The sequence below is a fragment of the Pelophylax lessonae genome (genome assembly GCF_965119305.1).
Source record: "Pelophylax lessonae genome assembly, chromosome: 10".
Classification (NCBI taxonomy): domain Eukaryota; kingdom Metazoa; phylum Chordata; class Amphibia; order Anura; family Ranidae; genus Pelophylax; species Pelophylax lessonae.
Window position 1 is genome coordinate 190,305,156 of NC_138777.1, and position 21,944 is coordinate 190,327,099.

General features: G+C 41.1%; 2 protein-coding genes across 5 annotated transcripts in view; both read right to left on the bottom strand.

Annotated features, from left to right (window-relative positions):
* The window catches only part of CMC2 (C-X9-C motif containing 2), a 662,556-nt gene that overhangs the window by 188,464 nt on the left and 452,148 nt on the right, over positions 1-21,944 (bottom strand). The gene's annotated exons all lie outside the window — the stretch shown is intronic.
* Positions 1,221-21,944, bottom strand: part of CMIP (c-Maf inducing protein) — a 182,916-nt gene continuing 162,192 nt past the window's right edge. For all 4 annotated transcript variants that reach the window (XM_082270373.1, XM_082270372.1, XM_082270371.1 and 1 more), the window contains 7 exons: positions 19,485-19,601; positions 16,543-16,683; positions 14,288-14,335; positions 12,296-12,442; positions 10,687-10,792; positions 10,501-10,571; positions 1,221-2,000 (listed from right to left, as the gene is read on the bottom strand). In XM_082270373.1, coding sequence (XP_082126499.1) covers positions 1,947-2,000; positions 10,501-10,571; positions 10,687-10,792; positions 12,296-12,442; positions 14,288-14,335; positions 16,543-16,683; positions 19,485-19,601 — 684 coding nt within the window. In that variant the 3' untranslated portion in view covers positions 1,221-1,946. The remainder of the gene's footprint in view (positions 2,001-10,500; positions 10,572-10,686; positions 10,793-12,295; positions 12,443-14,287; positions 14,336-16,542; positions 16,684-19,484; positions 19,602-21,944) is intronic.

Here is a 21,944-nt window from a genome sequence, read left to right on the forward strand (position 1 = left end):
CCATTCCACCAAAAAGACACCAATGATGGGGCACCATTCCTCCCACAGATGCCAATGATGGGGCACCATTCCTCCCACAGATACCAATGATGGGGTACTATTCTTTCCACAGATACCAATGATGGGGCACCATTCCCCCAAAAAGACATCAATGATGGGGCACCATTCCTCCCACAGACACCAATGATGGGGTACCAATCCTCCCATAGATACCAATGATGGGGCACCATTCCTCCCACAGATACCAATGATGGGGTACTATTCTTTCCACAGATACCAATGATGGGGCACCATTCCTCCAAAAAGACACCAATGATGGGGCACCATTCCTCCCACAGACACCAAAGATGGGTCACCATTTCTCCCCAGACACCAATGATGGGGTACCATTCTTCCCCACAGATACCACTTATGGGGCACCATTCCTCCCATAGACACCAACAATGGAGCACCATTCCTACCTTGAATACCAACAATGGGCCACCATTCCTTCTACTAAGACCAATGATGGGGCACTGTTTGCTCTCAGTAACTCCATGACATTTTCTAATCCCACCAGCCACAGTCTGGCCCCTCTAAGCCTCGAGGACAGTAAACTGGCCCTTTGTTCCAAAAGATTGGGGACCCCTGTGGTAGACAGCTGGAGCTGGGACTCCAGGTGTACAGATTTCATTGTTGAAGCTTTGAGAGATGTTAGTAGGAATGTAGTTTTCACTGCTGCAGCCTCCAAAAAGTATAAAAACTAAGTGGGCAAGTTAACGTGCCAGCATCTACTCCAAATTAGAAGATCAGCTTTGGCTGTATCGAGCTTGTAACAACCCCATAATATCTCTGTTGCCTTGGCAGTGATCTGCCAAAGGAATATGGATTTAAAAATGTTGTACTGAGACAGGGACAGAGCTATTGCACAATACAAAATGTCCATGTTTCGAAATCAGTATTTTATACTGTATGTCAACATTTGAAATGATAGTAAGCCTGAAAGCAATTGAATTTACAATGGAGAAAAGGCAAACATAGGGAACAATGAGATACAGGCATATATTTACAAGATAACATGAACGAGGGCACTGCTTGCAATAACCATAGGCCACAATGATTATATAACCAATATCAGATGACAAAGTGCAATGGTTTTTTTTTTTTTTATCTACCCCAAGCCATTGACACAGCCTGCAGCTGAGGCGATATATATGTATATATATATATCAAATACACCATACATGAACATGGTATTTATTCAAGAAAGCTTTCTGTTCTTAAATCAAAGCAAAAATAAAAACAATACACATATGTTAATAACACAGTCAACAAGACAGCAACAAACTACTTTGTACAGTTCTATCAGCAAAAAAAAAAAAAAAAAATTAACATTTTATAAATAAAAAGCAGGTCCCAGACCCGCTGAGTGCGAACCATTTTTTTTTTTTTAAATAGGTGAATGAAGTAAATCCTATTTACAACAATATGAATTTGCAGAACAGTTGCAAGGGCAAGAAAAAAAGGTGCAAAGATGACAATCGTTCTTGTCGCGCTTATGAACTCGCGAGTTCTCATTACGCTGTGAAAGGTCAAAGCGGGATGAGTTTATCCAATCGATCTAAATTAAAAAAAAAAATAAAATACAGAAAATAGACATTCCTAATTTCTTCCCCTCACTCAGCATGAACATATAGGCATAATAATGAAAAAAAAAAATTCCAAGAAGGATTCCTCAGTATGATCTTCTTGCAGCTACAAAGTCCTTGTTATCCTTTAATTACGTTAGATCAATCTTGAAATCTTGAAGCTGTAAGTATCAGGCTGGATAAGTCCATCCCCCCTACTTAAAAATGACCTCTAAAATCAAAAACATGGATCGTAGTCCAAGAAGAATCTTGCGCTACAGTTTCTCATTCAGCCAAAAACACTTGGCAACATGTCCTCCTTCGTTTAATGGTGGAAAATCACCAGGCTTCTGTGTAACGAACATCCACCTCTTTAAGGTTTGGCAGCTTTGCCTGTAAAGAGAAAGACCATTGTTAACCACTATTATCAGCAACTGATCTACTGCAGAATTTTTTAATTAGTGCGGTGTTCACCTGTGCAGGAAAGCATGCTAGCTTAGGGCAATCATGGTAGGATTCAACATAAAAGTGGACACTTTTGTTAAAAAAAAAAAAATAAATTTGCATGTTTTCAAACCAATGGTTTATATCGGTGGTTTCCAAACTGAGGCCCTTTGCTTGCTTTTATCCGGCCCTTGGGGCAATATTTCATCCTCTGACACCAACAATGGGGCATAACCCCCCCCCCCCACTGAAACAAACAGAGAGGCACAATTCTTTGCAATGACACCAACAATGGGGTACGGTTCCTCTCAGTGACATTAACCACTTTACCACCGGAGGATTTTGCTGTCTTACGTCCAGGCCACTTTTTGCGATTCGGCACTGTGCAATTTTAACTGACAATTGCGCGGTCGTGCGACACCGTACCCAAACAAAATTTACGTCCTTTTTTTCCCACAAACAGAGCTTTCTTTTGGTGGTATTTGATCACCTGTGCGATTTTTACTTTTTGCGCTATAAACAGAAAAACAGCCTAAATTTTGAAAAAATAACAATATTTTTCACATTTTTTTATATGAAATTCCCCCCCAAAAAAATGTAAAAATCAAAATTTTTTTAAATTTTTGGCCAATTTGTTTTATGCTACCTATGTTTGGTAAAAAAAATCACAATAAGCGTTTTTTGATTGGTTTGCGCAAAAGTTATTGCGTTTACTAACTAAGGGAAAGATTGCTGTCATTTTTGGTGTTTTTTTTTTAACGAGTAATGGCGGCGATCTGCGATTTTTTTTGCGGGACTGCGACATTGCGGCGGACAGATCGGACCCTTGACTGACATTTTTGACACTTTTGGGGGTACCAGTGACATTACTACAGTAATCAGTGCTATAAATGTGCACTGTTACTGTAAAAATGACACTGGCAGGGAAGGGGTTAATTTTATTGGAGAGGGAGGGGTTAATGTATGCTGTATGCCTGGTGCTTACTAACATGTTTGGGGGGAGGTGACTGAGTGACACAGGGACAGATCGCATGTTCAGCTATGCTGAACCCTGCAATCTGTCGCTGTCTGTCACTTAGGAGATCCGCCCGCTATGTTTACACAAGCGGGCGGATCTCCAAACTCGATTCACCGACGATCGGGGAAGAGCAGCGGCGATCGCCGCCGCTCCTCCCCTGGCCCGACTCCAGCTGTGAATGAATACAGTGGGAGCGAGCCTCCAGCGGCGCGCGAGCGCCGCCCACAAGGGGAGGAGTCCAGCGACGTAGGTCTACGTCGCTGGACGATAACTAACCACTTTGCCGCAGTAGAGCTCGAGTGAGCGGTTGGCAAGTGGTTAACGGGGCATGATTTCTCCCACCCAACGGGGCACAATTCCTCTCACTGACACCAAAGATGGGGCATTGTTTACTCCCACTGATGCAGAAACATTTTTTACTTCCAATGACCACAGTCCGGCCCCCCCAAAGTCTGAAGGACAGTAAACTAGCCCTTTGTTTAGAAAGTTTGTACACCCATTTTTATATTCTTTTGGCAATTATTTGTAAAACATCTACAATTTCTAAGTAAGTGTTCAACACAGGATATATCCATGACACTCTGTTTTTTTTTCAAAGTATTGTGGACTTTTTAAAAAGAAAGTCCAGTACTTTCTACATTTCTGGTGACAGCCTGTATATAACTAGCTAAGCCTGTTCTATTTTTGCTATGAGACATGAGAAGTTTTTCAGCTGTGTGTAATCTGATTACTCCTAATCTTCACAATAAAGAGCTGTAAAAAAAAGTTTTGTTTCTACTGTCATAATAGTGGAGTATAATTTGCAGGGTAATATGTGCATTTTAAAGGCAGCTACCAGTCATAGGAGGTAGTAAGTAATGGAATGTTGGCAACTGTGGGCCGTCGCCCCCTTGCAGCAGTGTCCCATGTAGCTGTTGCCACTCTTAGAACAGCAGTGACTTAGGAAGAGTCTACGTCAACAGCAGATCAATTAAATAGGTTTAGCGAGGCTGCATTTATAACCAGCAGACAGCATACTGTATATAGTTTCCAGAGTTGGTCTGGAAAAAGCTGAACTCAATGAGCCTTGGAGATGATCTATGGTTTGCTTTCTACAGCTTTTCAATGGGAATACTAGCAGTGCTACATAACATCTATTCAGGGTGTCAGACACTGTATCAGTAGCTCCACCATTTTGCAGCCATGATGAAATGTTTCAATTGTCTACTTCTCCACTATACTGGTGTTCTTTAAAAATAAAATCTTGTTTTATCAAAATTTTAGTTTTTCACATAAATACAGCTTACGGTGATGGTAAACCCCATAATCCAACTCCACCTGAATATCCTCAGAAATGATAGATTTTGATATAGACCTAGGAGACTTCTCGCTGTCTGGCCTAACACCAGTCAGCCCTTACATGTTCCTGTAACTATCTTGTTTGTGCTGGAGACCTCACTGGACTGACTGGGATCAGTCACTGGTCGTGAGTAGGAAGGAATCCCTCCAGTAGGTTGTGCACAGCATTGGGTAATGGTGATGAAACCTCTTGGGGTTTGGGCTGCTGCCTTTTTGGTAGAGCCTTATGGTTGTTTCCACATATAGACTTGGAAAAGTTGGAAGGAAGTCCAAAAAGTCTGGTCCAAAACACATTGCCTTGATGTATTTGTCACTACTCTCACTAAACACCTTTTAACCTACCTTCCTTCAAATTCCCATTTTTGTTCGGACACCGGGCGCTCCTACCTTTATACTTTTCCAAATTCTCCTGCAACTGTCAGGCATGTCCCAGGCTTAGCCAAAAATAAATAATGACTGTTTCTTTCACTAGATTACTACATAAGACCTGGAGGTTTTCTCTGGTTGAGGCTTGTGCATGTTTACGTAAGCAGTACTTCTAATTTTGCAAGCTGGAAAGGGTAACATTTCAATTGTACTGTGTCTGAGGTCTTTATTGCTACAAAGAAAATTAATCTGGGAGGTCAGGGATTGATTATAGGATTAATCAAAAAAGTTCACCACTGGGGCCCATCTTAGACCAAGACTGAAAATGGCCATACATTGACTTTTGGTCGGTTTCTGATGAACTGGCTGAAATTTGAGCAGTTGGTGGCCATGTTTGCACCCAACTACCTGACATCCAAGGAACAGAGGAGCCAGTAGGATAAGGCTGGTCACATAGTTTCTTTTCTAGCCCTCTTCTTCTACTCCTTGTAAATCAAAAAACTGACTGGAAATCCTCATTAAATTTCAGCATGCCAAATGGGTTGATGAAGAAAAAGAATTGGCTGCACTCCAGATGAGGTCAAAATACAGATTTATTGACTGGACATCCCAATGTGACAATAGTGACAAGGTAGATGCGTTTCACACACTACAATGTGTGCTTAATCATTACTTAATCTATAATGATTAAGCACACATTGTAGTATGTAAAATGCGTCTACCTTGTCACGTTGGGATGTCCAGTCAATAAATCTGGATTTCGACCTCATCTGGAGTGCAGCCAATTCTTTTTCTTCATTGATTATCCACGGAGGCGAGCCGGGGCGTGCACCGGTGTGTGTCATCAGGCTTTCATACCACCTTGAGCAGTGAGTTCCCTTTCTTTGAATGCCAAATGGGTTGATGGAAGAAAAATTGCCTGATTCCACAATAAACACTGACAGAATCTCTACCGCTGCATTATTGTTTTCTGACAGCGGGAAGTTTCCCTGCGGTCAGAATACAATGATCACTGCCAGCAGCTATAGCCGCCGTCAGTGACCACACGAAAAAAAAAAACAGACAGGGTGGTTGTACTGAAGTCAATCGATAGATTGACTTCAGCGCAACCATCCTGCGCATAGATGGCGTTAGCAAGAACCAAATTTTGATCTGTTCATGTTTGGCCTAAGTGTCACACATTTTCATTTTTTTCCTCTACCACTTTCTCAGTGTTTCAGATATTTAGGCAAGTATTTGAATGTAGCTACCAGCACCAAAAATAGCACACAAAAAATACTTTCTTTTACGTTTATTAGCCATAAAACATGGAAATTGAAAAGAAATCTGTGTACAAAATCCAACTTTATATTAATCCTTTTGTAAGGGCTGGTTCTGTAGCATGCCATTCTATGCTTGGGTGTGGGGATTTGGGAGTTATTTTTATCTCAACACAAACTAGGTATTCCAAAAAGATGCTGAACACCCAGGAAATGTTATATATGGAACAGAATTCCAGGCAAAAATAACAAGTGTGTCACATTGCTGGGTGTGTGTACAGACAGGATAGGACTGTGGGTGTGCTGGTGTAGTTGTGAAGATTTAAGCCTTTGCTGATTAATTTAAAGCTGGCTAATTAAAATTCTGTATCTCCAGTTTTAATAAGCTGGTAGATACATTGTCTGGCATCTGCTGAAAGGCTGGTTAGGAAGGTTATACATTATAAATAGGTTAAGTGGGAACAAATGAGAAAAATGCACAAGTGATATACAGCACTCAGGCATTCATTTCAAAAGGAAATTCAACCACCTAGTTCTCTCTTTTTTGCAAGAACCCTACAGTAACAGAACAGGAGGAATAATAAAGACAAGCCTTTAGTGCCTTTTTGATATTCAAAAACCAAAAGTTTAGCCTAACCATATCGGTTTTTACCTTTATTAGCCAGAAATCCCTCTTTCCTGCATCCTAGATGTCCTGGAACTGTAGGCTGAATGTAAAGCTTTACGGCCTCTTGCACACAGACACAATATTTTACTGATGTTTATATTCAGGATCTTATTGACAGAAAGATCCTGAGTAATCACTTACGGACCGCGTACTGCAGATTTACTGCGGCAGAGCAGCCCCGCCGTGCTGGATCACGTACATGTACGTGATCCAGCACTTCTGGGTAGGGAGCGCCCACCACCCCGGCTGTGCTGCCATTCGCCACAGCACAAGCCCATCAGTGGGTCCCGGCCAATGACTTACGGCCAGAACCTGCTGATTGGCTGAGTGAATGACAGAAGAGAGCCCTGTGTAGGTAAACAAAACATGGTTCTCTACTTTTAGCAGCGATGTGCCATTTTTTACTCCCTGCAAAGCAGGGAGGAAAAACCGGCACATTGCTTAGTACAACACACACAGTAAACATTGATACGCACACATTTAACCCCTTGATCGCCCTAGATGTTAACCCCTTCTCAGCCAGTCATTATGCAGTGTATAATATTAGCACTGATCACTGTATTAGTGTCACTGGTGATGTCAGTGTCAGTTGGTCAGTTTCCCCGCTGCACTATCCCAATATAAGTCCCGGATCTCCACTATTAGTAGTATAAATATATATATAAAAAATAAAATTCTAATACATATACCATTGTTTATAAACGCTATAACCTTCATGCAAACCAATTAATACACATTTATTGGGATTTTTTTTTTTTTTTTTACCAAAGATATAGCAGAATACATTTTGGCCAAAATTTATGAAGAAATTAGATTTTTTTTATTGGATAGGTTTTACAGCAGAAAGTAAAAAACCCTTTTTTAAAAAAAAATTTGGAGTCTTTTTTCGTTTATATCGCAAATAATGAAAAAAAAACACAGTGGTAATCACATACCACCAAAATATAGCTCCATTTGTGAAAAAAAATGATGTAAATTTGATTTTGGGTACAGCGTTGCATGACTGCATCATTACCAGTTAAAGTAGCGCAGGGCTGAACTGAAAAAAAATGGCCTGGTCATGAAGGGGGTAAAATCTTCTGGAGGGTAAAATGCTCCATAAAGAGTTTGCATAAATGGGTGTAAACATGCACATGTGTAAATATGCGTAAAATTCCTCTTCACCCTCTTATACTTGCCAGTGTTGCAATATACACATGTATACGCACTGTGACCTGTAATGGAACTTAGAGCGCCGCTTGAAGCTAAGAGATGAGCCTATTCCCTCTGGTTCTCAGATATAGGGGGGCGGGCATGTGTATTCATTTATCCTCCAATGGTGAATGCATTATCTGTTAAGAAACCACACTCCTAGCCCAACTGTGGATATGAAATGGCCTTAGAAAGCTCTCCTTCGCAGGCCACACCCTCAACGCGTTTTGTCCCCACCTCTATGACTAAGCCCTGTGGGCAGGACAAAAAGCATCAGGAGGCATGGCCTGTGAAGGAAAGCTTTCTGAGGCCGTACTATATCCACATCCACACTGTGGTTGGGTTGGGAGTGCGGCTCCTTAATAGCCAATATACATGAATACACCCATATTACTGCACTCAAACGTAAATTTTTCTATTTTTATTTTACGGCTCAGTACTCATCACTATATTACTGATCTCTACACAGTTGTCAGCATTGTTTCACAGACAACAATACATCTGTGTTCAGATCAGGAAAAAAAGTGTTTTTCTAATCCTATGTGCAAGAGTCCTAAAGCAAAAGTCAAGGCACCAGTATAAAGACACAGTTCAACAGGGAACCCCTGGTATATGAAAACTTTGTGATATAAAAAAAAAAAAAAAATGGTCTACCAAAACCAAGTCACATCATCTTGTTAGTTTGTTCCCTATTTCGAAAGATGCAGGGATTGTTGCAGATATGAAAGTTGGTAACATGGCATGTTAAATTGGCAAAAGATTTTCTCTGCAAAACTCAGGTAGCATAATGCAGGAAAGTATTCTACCTCTCTGGGTATAAGAAGATATGCTGATTTCCTGTAGGCTTTGGCCTTCATTGCATACTCTGAGCCATGGTGCCGCTATTACTGTGGTGGCACCACTATTGCCATGCTTCCACTAGAGCCTATAAGAACTACTACCTAGATTGGGTGGAAATTCAGGGGGAAATTTAGTGCCTGATAAGTCTTGAATGCAGGCTACAGAGAAATAACGAGCTACGTAAAGCTCACATGCACCAAAGTTAGTAAGCTTAAGTGTCCACACAATCCTTTTTTACAAACAACTGCAGTTTCTGTATAGTATTGCTGGTCCTTTTTTTGGTGACCTCATCCACTAAGCCCCGCCCTGACGTGGTTCGCCACATGGTCACTTGACGTCATCAGGGGGAATGTGCATGTAAACAACTTGTTAATGTGAGTGTTAATATTTTATGTGAACAAAAAGCAAATGAAAAGATAAAGCACTATGCAGTGTTTTTTTTTTCTTGTATGGGGCTGAGTGGAAGAAAGAAAAAGAGAGAGAGCTGGTTAGAATGTCTTAAAGAGGAAATACCTGAAATAATCTGTGGAGGCATTGGATTGTATATTCAGCATACATTCAGTAGCCACATAGTGTAATAAAGCTGCACTTAAAGGGGACGCAGACCTTATTATGTAAGGTCACGGATCTCAGGTAAGGGCACAACTGGTGGTGGTGATAAACAGAAGTGTAAAAAGGTATCAAGCACTATCTGGGTGTGTTCACAGAAGCACAATAAGAGTATTTTTGAGAGAATTTTCCTTTGTATTATGTACTTTTTCATGATTTGGTTATACATAAAAAAGGTGTTGGTGTAACTCTGTCAGGAGCGTGTAGTGCTCCTGACCCTTGATAGCTGCTGGTCTCATTATAGCATCCTGGTTTGGATTGTGATACATTCACCCTGTCTGTCCACCTACAAGGTGATTGATGTGGCCAGACTCTGGGTGGAGACCAAACCTGATTTAAGCCAGCCAAGCCTGCAGTCTCATGCTTGTGATAGCGTGTGTAATACATGTTCAAGCTCTCTGTCTGTCTGTCTGTCCTGCTCTGCTGTTTGGATTCCCCTGTTTATGACCTTGAATTGGACATAGATTATTTTCTAAACTCTGTCCGCTTTTTGACTAGGGATTGGACCCTGACTACTCTAAGGCTCACCTTCCTTGTACCTGGAATGTCATTGAACCACTCTGCCTGTCTGCTAACCACAAGTACCTGTTTGCTTTGCTAAGTTCTCGCCTGCCCCGACATGGTGGCCAGGCAATATAGCATTGTGTATAAGACCTGGGGGGAACTGAGTACCTGTAGACCTGCTTGCCTTATGGGAAAGGGGGCTGCAATAGGAGAAGAACACCGCTAGTTATAGTATCTGACCACTTGCATTAGGGGTAAGCACAACAAATTATTGAGGAAAAAGGGAGACCTTTGATACATATGGTAAAAAAATGAAAGTGAAATAAGCGCTACACTGTTTGTAAGGTATATCAAGTTGCACATATACAGTATATATGAGAGTGTGTATTGGTGGGAGCACCTTATTATTTATTATGAATTGGGGGTACATGGTTGTTTGCATTAAGGACAAAATATGGTTTGTAGGCGCTTTCATAATTCACAGCAGCTCACAAGGTACACTTATACATAAACTTTTAGTACTCTTCATACTCAGTGCAAGATCTGCTCACAGTTAGCTAGCACCAAAGGATTTTAACTACTATATGAAAACAGCAGAGCTACATGGAGCTAGACTGCATATACAGTTGATAATAGAAGAGTTGTTTCTGGGTGTACCTTAAGATCCTCATAAGTGTCCGCCGACAGTTTGGTGCTGTTCATGTTTAAGCTGCAGAGGCTCTTCATAGCTAGATATAAAATAGAAAAATTTTATAAAAGGATAGTCTTTTGAAAGCAAACAGCTAGAGAGACAAGTAAGCAGAGGGCTATAGAAATGTGAGATGATAAAGGGAGATGTCTTACAGCTCAGTGCCAGCAGCCCAGCATCTGTGACGGGAGTTTCACACAGGTTGAGAACTTGCAGCGCAGTGAGGTGCTCAGATAAAACCCGCAACCCAGCATCTCCAAACTGCACAGAAAACAGACAAGTATTACTGTATTATTATCTCTACAATCTAATTTGTGAAATCAAATATAGGACCATCACACTGTTTTTGAAGAACATACCTAGACATTCTTGATCACCATTGTGCTCATTGAAACCAGGATGGCCATCAAAGACCCTACTGCATGTTGAGCAGCCTCAAGGTGGCTTTCTCCAGGCCAGTTTCCAGAAATCAGGGTCCTTGCTGACCAGCCTAACTTCAAAAAGTACAGTTGCCACCCAAAGTCAGAGCCAACAACCTTCATGTGACAAAGATAAAAGGTCTTCTCTTGGAAGGAGAGGTGGGTACCACTATCTATATTCAAACTTTCATTGCCTGTTTACAATACTTAAATATGTTCAGGTTCTCCCTTCTCTAAAATTTTTAACACTTCTATTAAGTTTAACTTTTGGCCTGGTAAATATGCCATTGAAAATGTTTTGGTTTATGTTTTTAATAAGTACATAATGAATACCTATTGGTCAGGTCAGAAATTCAAAGCTGTCCTGTGTACACTTGCTAGGTTATCCCAAGGAGTCTAATTAGCCCTCCTGGTTGTGTTGGTTATATTGTGAAAATATCAGAAAAAAAATGTCGCAAGAGATTTGTTTATTGTGGCTGGGTAATGGCCCAATGGTATAAACTATGGGACTTGGATATGAGACATATGAGGGGTTAGAAGGAAGATAAATAAAGAATAGAGCTATGTAGGCGAGATTCATTAAAGTAGACACTGAAAACCCAACTCATTGCTTCAATCCAGAAATACTGTTTTGGGGTTTTTTCACACTTGCGTTACATTTTAAAGCAAACTAAAAGAGCATTAAAGCACCTATAGCATTAATAAGCAATTATGTGTTGTACAGGCATTCATGTTGCGTCAGACAACACTTCTCAAAAGCTTGTTTTTTTAACAAGACTAAAATGGGAAATAATCACTTTTGATGCTTTGCAACCGCACAGTAAACACCATAGGCGCATTTACAGTGCATTTAAGGTGCAGTTGTGGTGTGTTTTAATATAAGTGAATGGAGGCAGTTGCAAAGCGTCAATGCCTGCCAAACACTGCAGGTAGCCTTATTTTTGCCTCGCAGCAACGAAAAGCAATGCTAACGATGCCATGTAAATGCCTCCACCCGCCCCTTATTGTAAGAATTTTGAGTGGAATTGATATGCATTCAGGAAGCGTTAAAAACACGACCCAACCGCCTATTTTTAACGCCTGTATGCAAGATCCCTCTGAAAATAAAATTGTTGGCAAATAATCAGAAAACTCGGAACTAGCAGCAGTCGGATAAAAAGGAATTTTCAAAATGTCGTAAACTCTGTACTATGGGGATGGTGTAGAAAACTGGAACTTGCATCACGTTCAAATGTGGTTGCTTCATTTCTGTATATTACTGTACTTCTGCATGAGAACCTGTTAACTCCCCTCCTACTACATCCTGTCAGCAGTTAACCACAACCCCATCCTTAGTTCTACATACCTGAGTTGACCACAGGTTGAGCTGTTTGAGTGAAGGCAGCTTGATGAGTTGCTCAGCACAGGCACTCGTTACATTGGTGAAGGCCAGACTGAGGTTTTCTAGGTTTCCGAAAGAGCCAGAGCTCAGTAACCTGGCGAGATCCGCATCCTGCAAACAGAGTGCCTCTTTTAAAATATATACCAAGGTGAAAATATCTACTGTTTGGGTTGTGATCAAATACAGATAAATACAATGCAGGAATTCGCCAATACTAGTGACCAGTTTTCCTGACCTGATCTTAAAAATAAATAAATAATATCTGCCTTGATTGGCACAAGCTCCTCTCCAAATTACATATCTCTAGTTATTGCCACATTCTCTATCGCACTCCATTCATTTTAAGGTAAAAAAGATTTTTTATTATTCTGCCAAATCTGCGACAGTTGATAATTATATGACAATTGAATGTCTGCTTTGTGGTAGTTATGCATTATTATATAGGATGCATGTTATTTGTCAATTCAGTTCCAGCAGATGAATGGAGTGGCAGTGGAGTGAAGGGAAAGTGGGTATGTGCAACTGGGGACGGAGGCGAATAAAGTGGTTGTAAACCTTAGACATAAACTTTGAACAAACCTAATCCCTCTCCCTCTATAGTGCCTCCATCCAGAGCACCAAATGTTATTTTTGTCTATGGCTTTGTTCCTCCGCTATCAGCATAAATCACTTCTGACAAGTTTTCCTGACACCAAGAGAAAAAAGGTGACAGCGGAGGGACCTCCAGCTGATTGACAGCCTCAGCTCTGTTTCTTCTTTAAATCTTAGTTGAAAACTACATCACAGAGCACAATGGGTTTTCTAAGATTGCAAAGTAGAAGCTGTTTGCCTCCAGGCTCTCTCTCTATGATTGAAACCTCCTAACTTTCTATAGGAAAGTTCCTATAGGAAACTTTCAGGAAGAAGCAGGAAGGATGGGTCACGGAGTTATTCAGTGTAAATTGCAGCTACAGCTATTGAGTATTGTAAACATTTTTCAGCAAAGTAGCTAAGATTATTAAGGTATGTGAGGCTCACAGGCTGTGTAAAAATTAAATTAAAAAAAAAAGGTCTAAAAAATATGACCATAATGAGCAATAAACATATATGTAAAACCACTATTGACCATAATGAGCAAGAAACCACTATACATTCCCTAGAAGTGACCCTAACACCATTTTAAAAATATAATTTTCAAAAGAACTATGGCCTTAATCTTCACATCCAACACTTCCAGGATTGCTGGATGCTTGTGCCCCCATCGTGCACTGTGGTTCCTCATGCCAGCTCCTATGTTTCTACAGAATGCAGCAGCGAGGCAGGGGCCAGCAAAAGGTACCACAGCGGGGGCAAGACATCTGAAACACCTCAGTTGCGCTGGATGCAGAAGACTTCTTTTGCAGCTGTATCTAAAGAACAGAATGAATACTGTCAGCACAGGGGGGAGGGACAGGTAAGTATTAGCTGCCTTATTTTGCAGGGTGTATTTATTTTATTTCATACAGTCAATTTATGAAGCGCTTTACATACATATTGTACATTCACATCAGTCCCTGCCCTCAAGGAGCTTACAATCTAAGGCCCCTAACTCACATACATACACACACACACACACTGAGGCCAAGTTAGACAGGAGCCAATTAACCTACCAGCATGTCTTTGGAGAGTGGGAGGAAACCGGAGGACCTTAAAGAAACTCATGCAGGCACAGGGAGAACATGCAAACTCCAGGAAGGTAGTGCCCCGGTTGGGATACGAACTGACGACCCTCGTGCTGCTAGGGGGAAGTGCTTAACCACTTACAGTAGTCACTGTGCTGCCCTATGTATTGTTTAAAAAGGTGACATACTTGATTTAATTAACATTCCCTTTTGGGCTTTGATGCAGTGGATTTCCTGCTACTGGCTATAAATGACCAGTTAATAAACATGGAATTGCAGTTGAAACCAAAAAATATACTGAACAGGAAATGCTTACTGTAGATTTAGATGGCAGTGTTAGGCGAGTGGGACCTCCTTTTCTTTGCTGTAAGCACAATAAATAAAACAGTCAACAAATTAAATATAACAATATTGCAAATGGCTTATCAACCATTGTAATTCTAATAACTGTTAACTTACTTATAATTACATTTATCACTGCAAACAAAAAAATGGCGTGGGAGGAGATCTAGAGAGGGAGTCACGGAAACATGTGTCCCCTCTATTTCTGTTCTGGGGCAACTCAAATTTCCCTACATTTTCATTCCTGGTAACATTGGTAAAAAGGATGATTAGAGTGTCAATCTTCCTTATTGAGACACACAGTGTCTTACTTACAGTTCCCGTGAAACGCGTTGGCTTCATTTCAAGGTTGTTATTTTACATAAAACGTTTAAAACATTCAAACATAGATCTACTGGACATCGGGAGCTTCTTTACATCTACTTTTCTCGAATACAGGCAGAATCGACCAGTAGGCCGCACCCCCTAGGCAGCAGCCTAGGCCCTGATAAAGGCCCGCCACCCTATCTTCTAGTTTGCCAACTACCTTCGAAGAAAATCCTTCCTACCTGCCCACACTTAACAATAACAAAAGTCTTTCTTTATCCAAGACACAAAAAAAAAAAAAAAGTTTAGACGGGAGCTGGGTTTTATCTGCAGGTAACTGTTAGCCAGTCAGCAAGGCCCATCGGATATTTGCCCCTTCATCAGTGGCTGCCTTATGAGTTCATTTCTATATCTAAAAAAAAGAAAATTCCCCATATGTCTTGAAAAGGCAACGGGGAAAGAGGGATTTTATTTCGGCCACAACAAAAACCACACCTGGCTATCCAGAGGCACATCGAGAAGCACCACCTAGCATGTAGTACACGTGACCGCCAGGGTAAACCCGCTGCGGGCAGTCAAACGTAGTCAGTGTTACAGATAGGGTCACAGTGCAATGGAGCAACGAGTGAACATCAAGTTCTGCTACAAATTAGGGAAAACAGCAACGGAGGTACATGAAATGTTGGTGCAAGTGTATGGGACGGAAGCAGTGAGCAAAAAAAGTTTAAGACTGGTTTAAATGCTTTTGCGATGGGAAGGAAACAAAGGAGGATGAGCCACATTTGGGTTGGCCATCAACAAGCAAAACCCCAGACATGATTGAGCGAGTGCAACAAATGCTGGCATGAGATCGGCAAATGATATTGGAGGAATTGGGTACAGCGCTCACCATCGTCCACAAAGATTTGGGTAAGCAGAAGATCTGTTCCCGGTTTGTGTCACACAAAAGGCAAAACAGATGGAAACCTCTGGAGATTTCATTACCATGTGTGACCAGGATCCATCCTTTCTGCAAACCATTGTTACAGGGAATGAGACCTGGTGCTACCAGTTTGATCTGGAATCCAAACTGCAATCAATAAAGTGGCATTCACCGTCTTCTCCGTGACCCCAAAAGAGTCACTTGCAAAAGTCCAAGGTCAAAACAAATGTTTTGCAGACGTGATAGCAATCCAAGAATGTGTGACAGCGGTTCTGTGATTGATTCCTAAAGAGGTCTTTGCTGACAGTTTTCAGACACTTTATGAACGTTGTCAAAAGTGTGTTGTGAAGGATGATGATTAAGGTAATTTTTTGTATCTTCTGTTTTGTTTGCTTTTAATACCATTCACCAAACTTTTTAGACACACCTCGTACATCCCAACACTCAAGGGAGAGGACAGGTGAATCAACGTGTTTCGCTTCAAAAGAGCTTCTTCAGGATCCTTTTCATTATTCACTCTTTAAGATATAGCCATCACATAAATGCAAAGAAATGAGGGTCCCAGAGGAGTTCAGTAAAAGGAAAGATATGTGTCTTAATTGTGACCACAATATCAGGCTTCTGAATATCGATGTAGTACACCAATTCCTATATAAAGTAACAAAAGACTCTTCCTAGCCGCAGATATAGCATTTAAAAGGATAGCTATAAACAGAAAAATAGACCAGATTGTGGCACGCCCCCCCACTTCTCCCAATATCAGTGCCTATGGTGACTCGATATCAGTCAGCATCCATAGCACTGAGAGGCTGTCACATAGTGGTGAGGTGTTCACTTAATAGTGGCCATTTATTTTTCGATATCTCCCCCCAGTGATCCGTCCTCCCGCACATAACAGTTGTGTTCTCACAGCATAGTAATCTCCATATATAGTAAATTGTTCAAAAAACTAAGTGCACAGCACTTTTTAGCAGACATTTTTGGTGAAATGCAGAACTTACCAGCTCCTTCAGTTCCCGCTGTCTGTCGCAAAGCTGCTCATACATTTTCTTTCCTACATCTGTACTCTCCAGGGTAGATATGATCTGCAGCTGTGTGTCATTGTTTTCTATGATGTTGTATTCCAGCATTAGACAAAGGATCTGAAAACCACAACAGGAGAATTTCAAAGCAAACTCAAGGCTAAACAAAAAGATTCTAGTTGATAGCAACTGCAATTCAACAAGAGCAACCCATTACTTTCTTTTTTTTTTCTTTCTTTCTTTTTTGCCGGTTTACAATGGGAGACTACTTATTATGCAAATCAGTGGCTGCCTGAGTCTAGACCAAAAGCCAAAGTATGTGCCTGTACCCAAATTCTGTCTTGATAATGGGTGGTTTGTTTAAACCTGGCAAGAGTTTATGTAAGCAGGCAGGCTTGTGTGACACAGCAGAAATGGGAGTGTTTGTACAGAGAAGCTCAGTCTGGTTACCGAGATGCTTGTGCAAAGCAGTGCCAAAAATGCAAAAGAGCACATGTTCTAGATCAGTAGTCGTCAATCACCAGGCCACAGCCTCCCTCTGAGCCCCCAACTAGCTGCAAATCTCCTAACCTACCACAGTACCTCCCAGCTCCCCAGTGCCCCAAAACCTCCAATAACTGCCACTGTTCCACTCAACCAACCCTCCCCCCAGTTCCCCATTCTCCCACAGCACCCCTGAAAGCTCCTAGCTTCCTGGAGAGACCTTCTCCAGAAATCTCATCCCCTTACGGGGTACCACGTCTGCTGCAGAGTCTGTACAAAAAAGTGGCAACCACCCCAACCTATAACTGGCCTTTGCAGCAAGGTGCACACAGAAGGGCAATGCACATCACAAGCACATCTTGCTGGGCCTCACGTGCATCTCTGCGCCTTTAAGGAGGGGTGGGCGACCTCCAGGCATACCTGTCCTTATTCTATCCAATCTTATATGTGCTCCTACTATGGAGGCTCTGGAAATTTAGAGTTAGGACCACAGTATATACAGAGGTCCTTTGGCAGGGTACTGCGACTTACGCATATATTTGCAAAAGTGTGCAAACAAAACCCTCTGTTTTTAACGCCAACTGTTAGACAGGGCCAATTTGGTTGTTTTGCAAGCTGGTAAGTGTGCTGGGAAATCCCTTGCTTGGTTGTGATCTGCTTCAGAGTCCCCTCAGAACCCCCATATCCCCCACAGTGACATCCAGCCCAATCTAGAGCCTTCCAGCATTTCAATAAATATTTTGCACTCCATTTGCATGCAGAGAGAATGAAACAGGTGGCTGGGGCGCTTAGAAGAGTGGACGTGCAGTGTCACAGACAGCAAGAGGAAAAAATTACACCAACGTCGTCCTCCCTGAATTAGCGTCATGTGTTTCCATGGTGCGGGCGAGCTGGTGAGAACTGATGACGCTGTGTGACCCAACACCATGGACATGCATAACGATGGATCATCAACAACCAATGATGTTGGATCACTGGGTTGGGACATTACTGATTTTTTTTTGTGTACCCGTAAACAATCTGCCACATATTCTAGGCTGGGAACCACTATTCTTGACCGTTACAGGAATGAAAGCACCAAACATCACCCACAGTAATCAACAGCTGGTTATGGTTTGAAGTGATCAGGCCGCCTGAAAGCCGATCATGAAAACAGAATGGTGTCCACACATAATTTTTGTACTGAAACCACCATAATTTTCCGAACACAGGTTCCTTTCTCAGTACACATACAAAGTTAAAATAGACACATACCTGAATGTCATTTTTAATGGGGTTTTTACATTTCTAGTAGCTTGCTGTACAACTCAATACACAGACAGCGAGTACAAACATCCACTGTGAGCACTGCTAAGCAAAAAGCCTGGATAAGTAATAAGCAAATATGGATGCCCCCATGAACTATAAATATATGCTTAATACCTATATCCAGAAGCAAGCTTTTTAAAGCTGCACTCTAGGCTGTTATGAAAGAAACACACCAATACAGCTAGTTAATCATTGATAAATTATTATATATTTTTTCAATGCAACTAGTAGAAGTACCTGAATTTGACTTTGTAACAGCCCTTTGTAATCCCTTATACAGCAGCACTAAGACTGGGAGGGTGCGGGCAGGCCTGGGAGCCAATCAGGTGTACTGCATGAATGTATGCTGAGAAGGAGCATGCTGATAGGAGGAGAGATGACCCTAAATTAGTCTGCTGCTCCTCTATTATCCAATTATCAGGTTGGGACGGCCATTGTATTCCTCCTACAGTCTCTAACTATAACAGAGAAGCAGTGTCATCCAGTGTTCTGTGTACATCTCAGAACTGGGGAATAGAAATACACATTTTTTTTGGCAGGTAAAAAAGTTGTATTATATGTATTTTAAGCTATCTGTTTTTTTGTTTGCTTGGAGTAGAGATTTAACATTAATTGATCAGATTATTACCATCAAGCTGAATGTTTAAAGAAATAGAAAAAATGGGCGTTACCATTAAAGAATAATTTTTTCCTTAAAAACAGAAATGTGATCCAATCATGCGACTATTCCAGAATGATTTGTGCAGAGGTTACTTATTTATTTTCTTACTAAGTATACTGCATAGATTCAATCTGTTTAGAACTCACATGAGAGGTGAGAGCTTTGTAAAGCACTGTAGAGAGTATGTTGCTCTGTAGACATAGGCGAGTGCAATATCTTCTTTACGTCAGCACAGAGCCTTTCTGCAGTTGCTTCCTGTCTCCATGCTCTGTAATCTTTAATACTCATTTCGCAGCCCTTTATCTGTCTGTGTGCCCTGACTTTCTTTCCTACAGCAGGAGTTACAGTGCAGCTAAGATATAAGTGGGGACACAGGAAATTTTGCCAGATACACAGTACACTGAGCCATCTGTGCTCTGTTTTCTGCGGGTCATTAAAGCCAATGTGTGCTTATTGGCAGTTCTCGTACCTCCACCATGGTCTGGTTTCCTCGCAAGGCAAGCAACATGCATGGCCCCAGCTTATTCTCAGCCAGCGATAGGAGAAATTTCTTGGTTTTATAACAGGAACCCATCAAAATGTGAACCTGTGGGAGAAGAGAAGTGTTACACTGGGCTTATTAAAGGACAAATACAACTTAACACCGTTCAGCCTGGCAAAAAAATATAATGCATTGATTTATTATTATTATTTTTTATTATTTAAAAAAAAAAAACATTTACCACGACATTGCAAAAAAAAAAAAAACATTTACCATGACATTGCAGTGACTACTTTCCATGTTTATATAGAGCTGCCATTGTGTGTGCTACAGAGTTCCCAGAACTATTCAAAACAGTCAGTCCCTGCCCTAGAGGAGTTTACAATCTAATGTCCCTTTTACAGCTTAAATAGGTTGTAAAGCCTGGAAATAGTTTTTCTTTTTGGTTACCTGCAAAGAAAATGCATAATGTGCTAGTATGCAACGCAAACAACCTGCAAACAAAGCCCACGTCGTCCCTGCTGGAGGCTGCATCCATCTTCGCCCGTCTTCCTTTGGGGTCTGCAGGTTGTGGCTGTGCTACTGGCCAGAGCCACGTGACGTTACTCCTGCGGATGTGGGCGGGAGCTGCCGATCCCGGCACAGGGCTCTGAGGAAACGGCACGGGTGGCCGTTCCTTCAGAGCGCATTCACCGATGACATCATCGGCTGCATGCAATGTAAATATCTCCTAAACAGTGCAAGTTTAGGAGAGATTTACAGTACCTATAGGTAAGCCTTGTAATAGGCTTACCTATAGGTACAAACATAACGGGGGGGGGGGGGGGTATACAAACACTTTAAAAGGGACACACACTAGATCAAGTTTCATATAAGAAGCCAATATATCTATTAGTATGTTTATTATAGAACAGACTTTAAGGCCATTGTATGAAAGCCATGCAAAAACAAGGCGATCATCCAAGCCACATAATAGTATACCTGGTGAGAGCTAAACCCAGGACCCCAGCGCTGCATGGTGAGAGTGCTAAATAAACCTGTGCTGTACTAAAACCCTCCAAATTAAAGTGTCACTAAACCTCTCATCATAAAAAACTATCAATGAATGGTGTATTACATGCTGTTCATACACAGTCACTGAGATTAATTTTCTGTATTCTGCAAAAAACCTGATTGATCCTGCTGTTCTCTAAACCTTCTGTTCATGTCTCCAATTCAGCTAGGGATTGTGCAGCTGTGGTGGCAACTCTGCACATGCTCAGTTTTCAGTGAGTTTCTATGCTGAGCATTTCCTCCCTATCACATCTCAGCCCATGTGACTATAGAGTCACACATGGATGTGGGCGTATACACAGTGGTAAATGACAGCCCACTCCCTCCCTTCTCCTCCATGTCCACTAATCAGCTGAACACAATGGGGGCGGGATATTACATGTAGATTATTAGAGGCTTCACCTCCCTCTTAGACATAGGCTTGAAGGGTGTGACACTGCCTGTGACTGGCAGAAATTAATCCCTGCCATGTTATTCCCACAAAATAATAAAGATTTGATTTAAAATATATATATATATATATATATATATATAAATGTATACAAACTTAAAACAGTTTATTGATATTATTTATTTTTATTCTGTATAACCTATGGTGAAGAATATGGAGCAGTGCCTTTCAATGAATGGAAGAGAAAAGGTTTTTTTTAGTAAGTGTATGCATTGAGTGAGAAACACGATTTTTGGTATTTTACTAATTATGGAGTCGGTACACCGAATGTTTGTACTTTGTGGCACTTTGTACAATAAAAATTTTTGGTTTAAAAAAAAAACAAAAAAAAACAGTGCCATCATCCACATACAGAAATAGAAGGAACAATATAAATTAAACAGTGTGTTTCACTTGAAGATTTCTCTGCATATTAGGTAATGTAAGGTGCCGCATCGTACCTATATAACTACCTTATTTTATAAGGTTTTTGCGTAGCATAGCTTTTAGAGATGTGATCATGACTTTTGTATATCTCCTTTTTTTTTTTTTACATGGACAGAATGGGGATCTGTATACTAATTCTCTGCCTTCTGTCATATCATTTTTCTTTTAGGGAGCCAACATCAATTTGGAGCCGGGACTATACACATAAAACTGGCTATTTGTTTACTGGTTTTTACTGGTCAGATACCAGACCACACTGCGACACCTCTGCTGTGAGAGTGCTGGATGAACCATTGGCTTGGCTGTACATTGGCTGTCGATGTCATTGTACGGGGAAGGAAGGAGGAAATCTCTCCAACAAAACCTGTCTGGTCAATTTTCCCCTATGAGTTTGAACGATCAGGAGACTCTCACCTTAAGTGTATGGACAGGTTAAGGGTTACACCAAAAAAAGTATGTTACTTTTACTGAAAAAACTGTTTTGTTTTTTTTCTAACAGGTTTATTTTATGTGGCAGC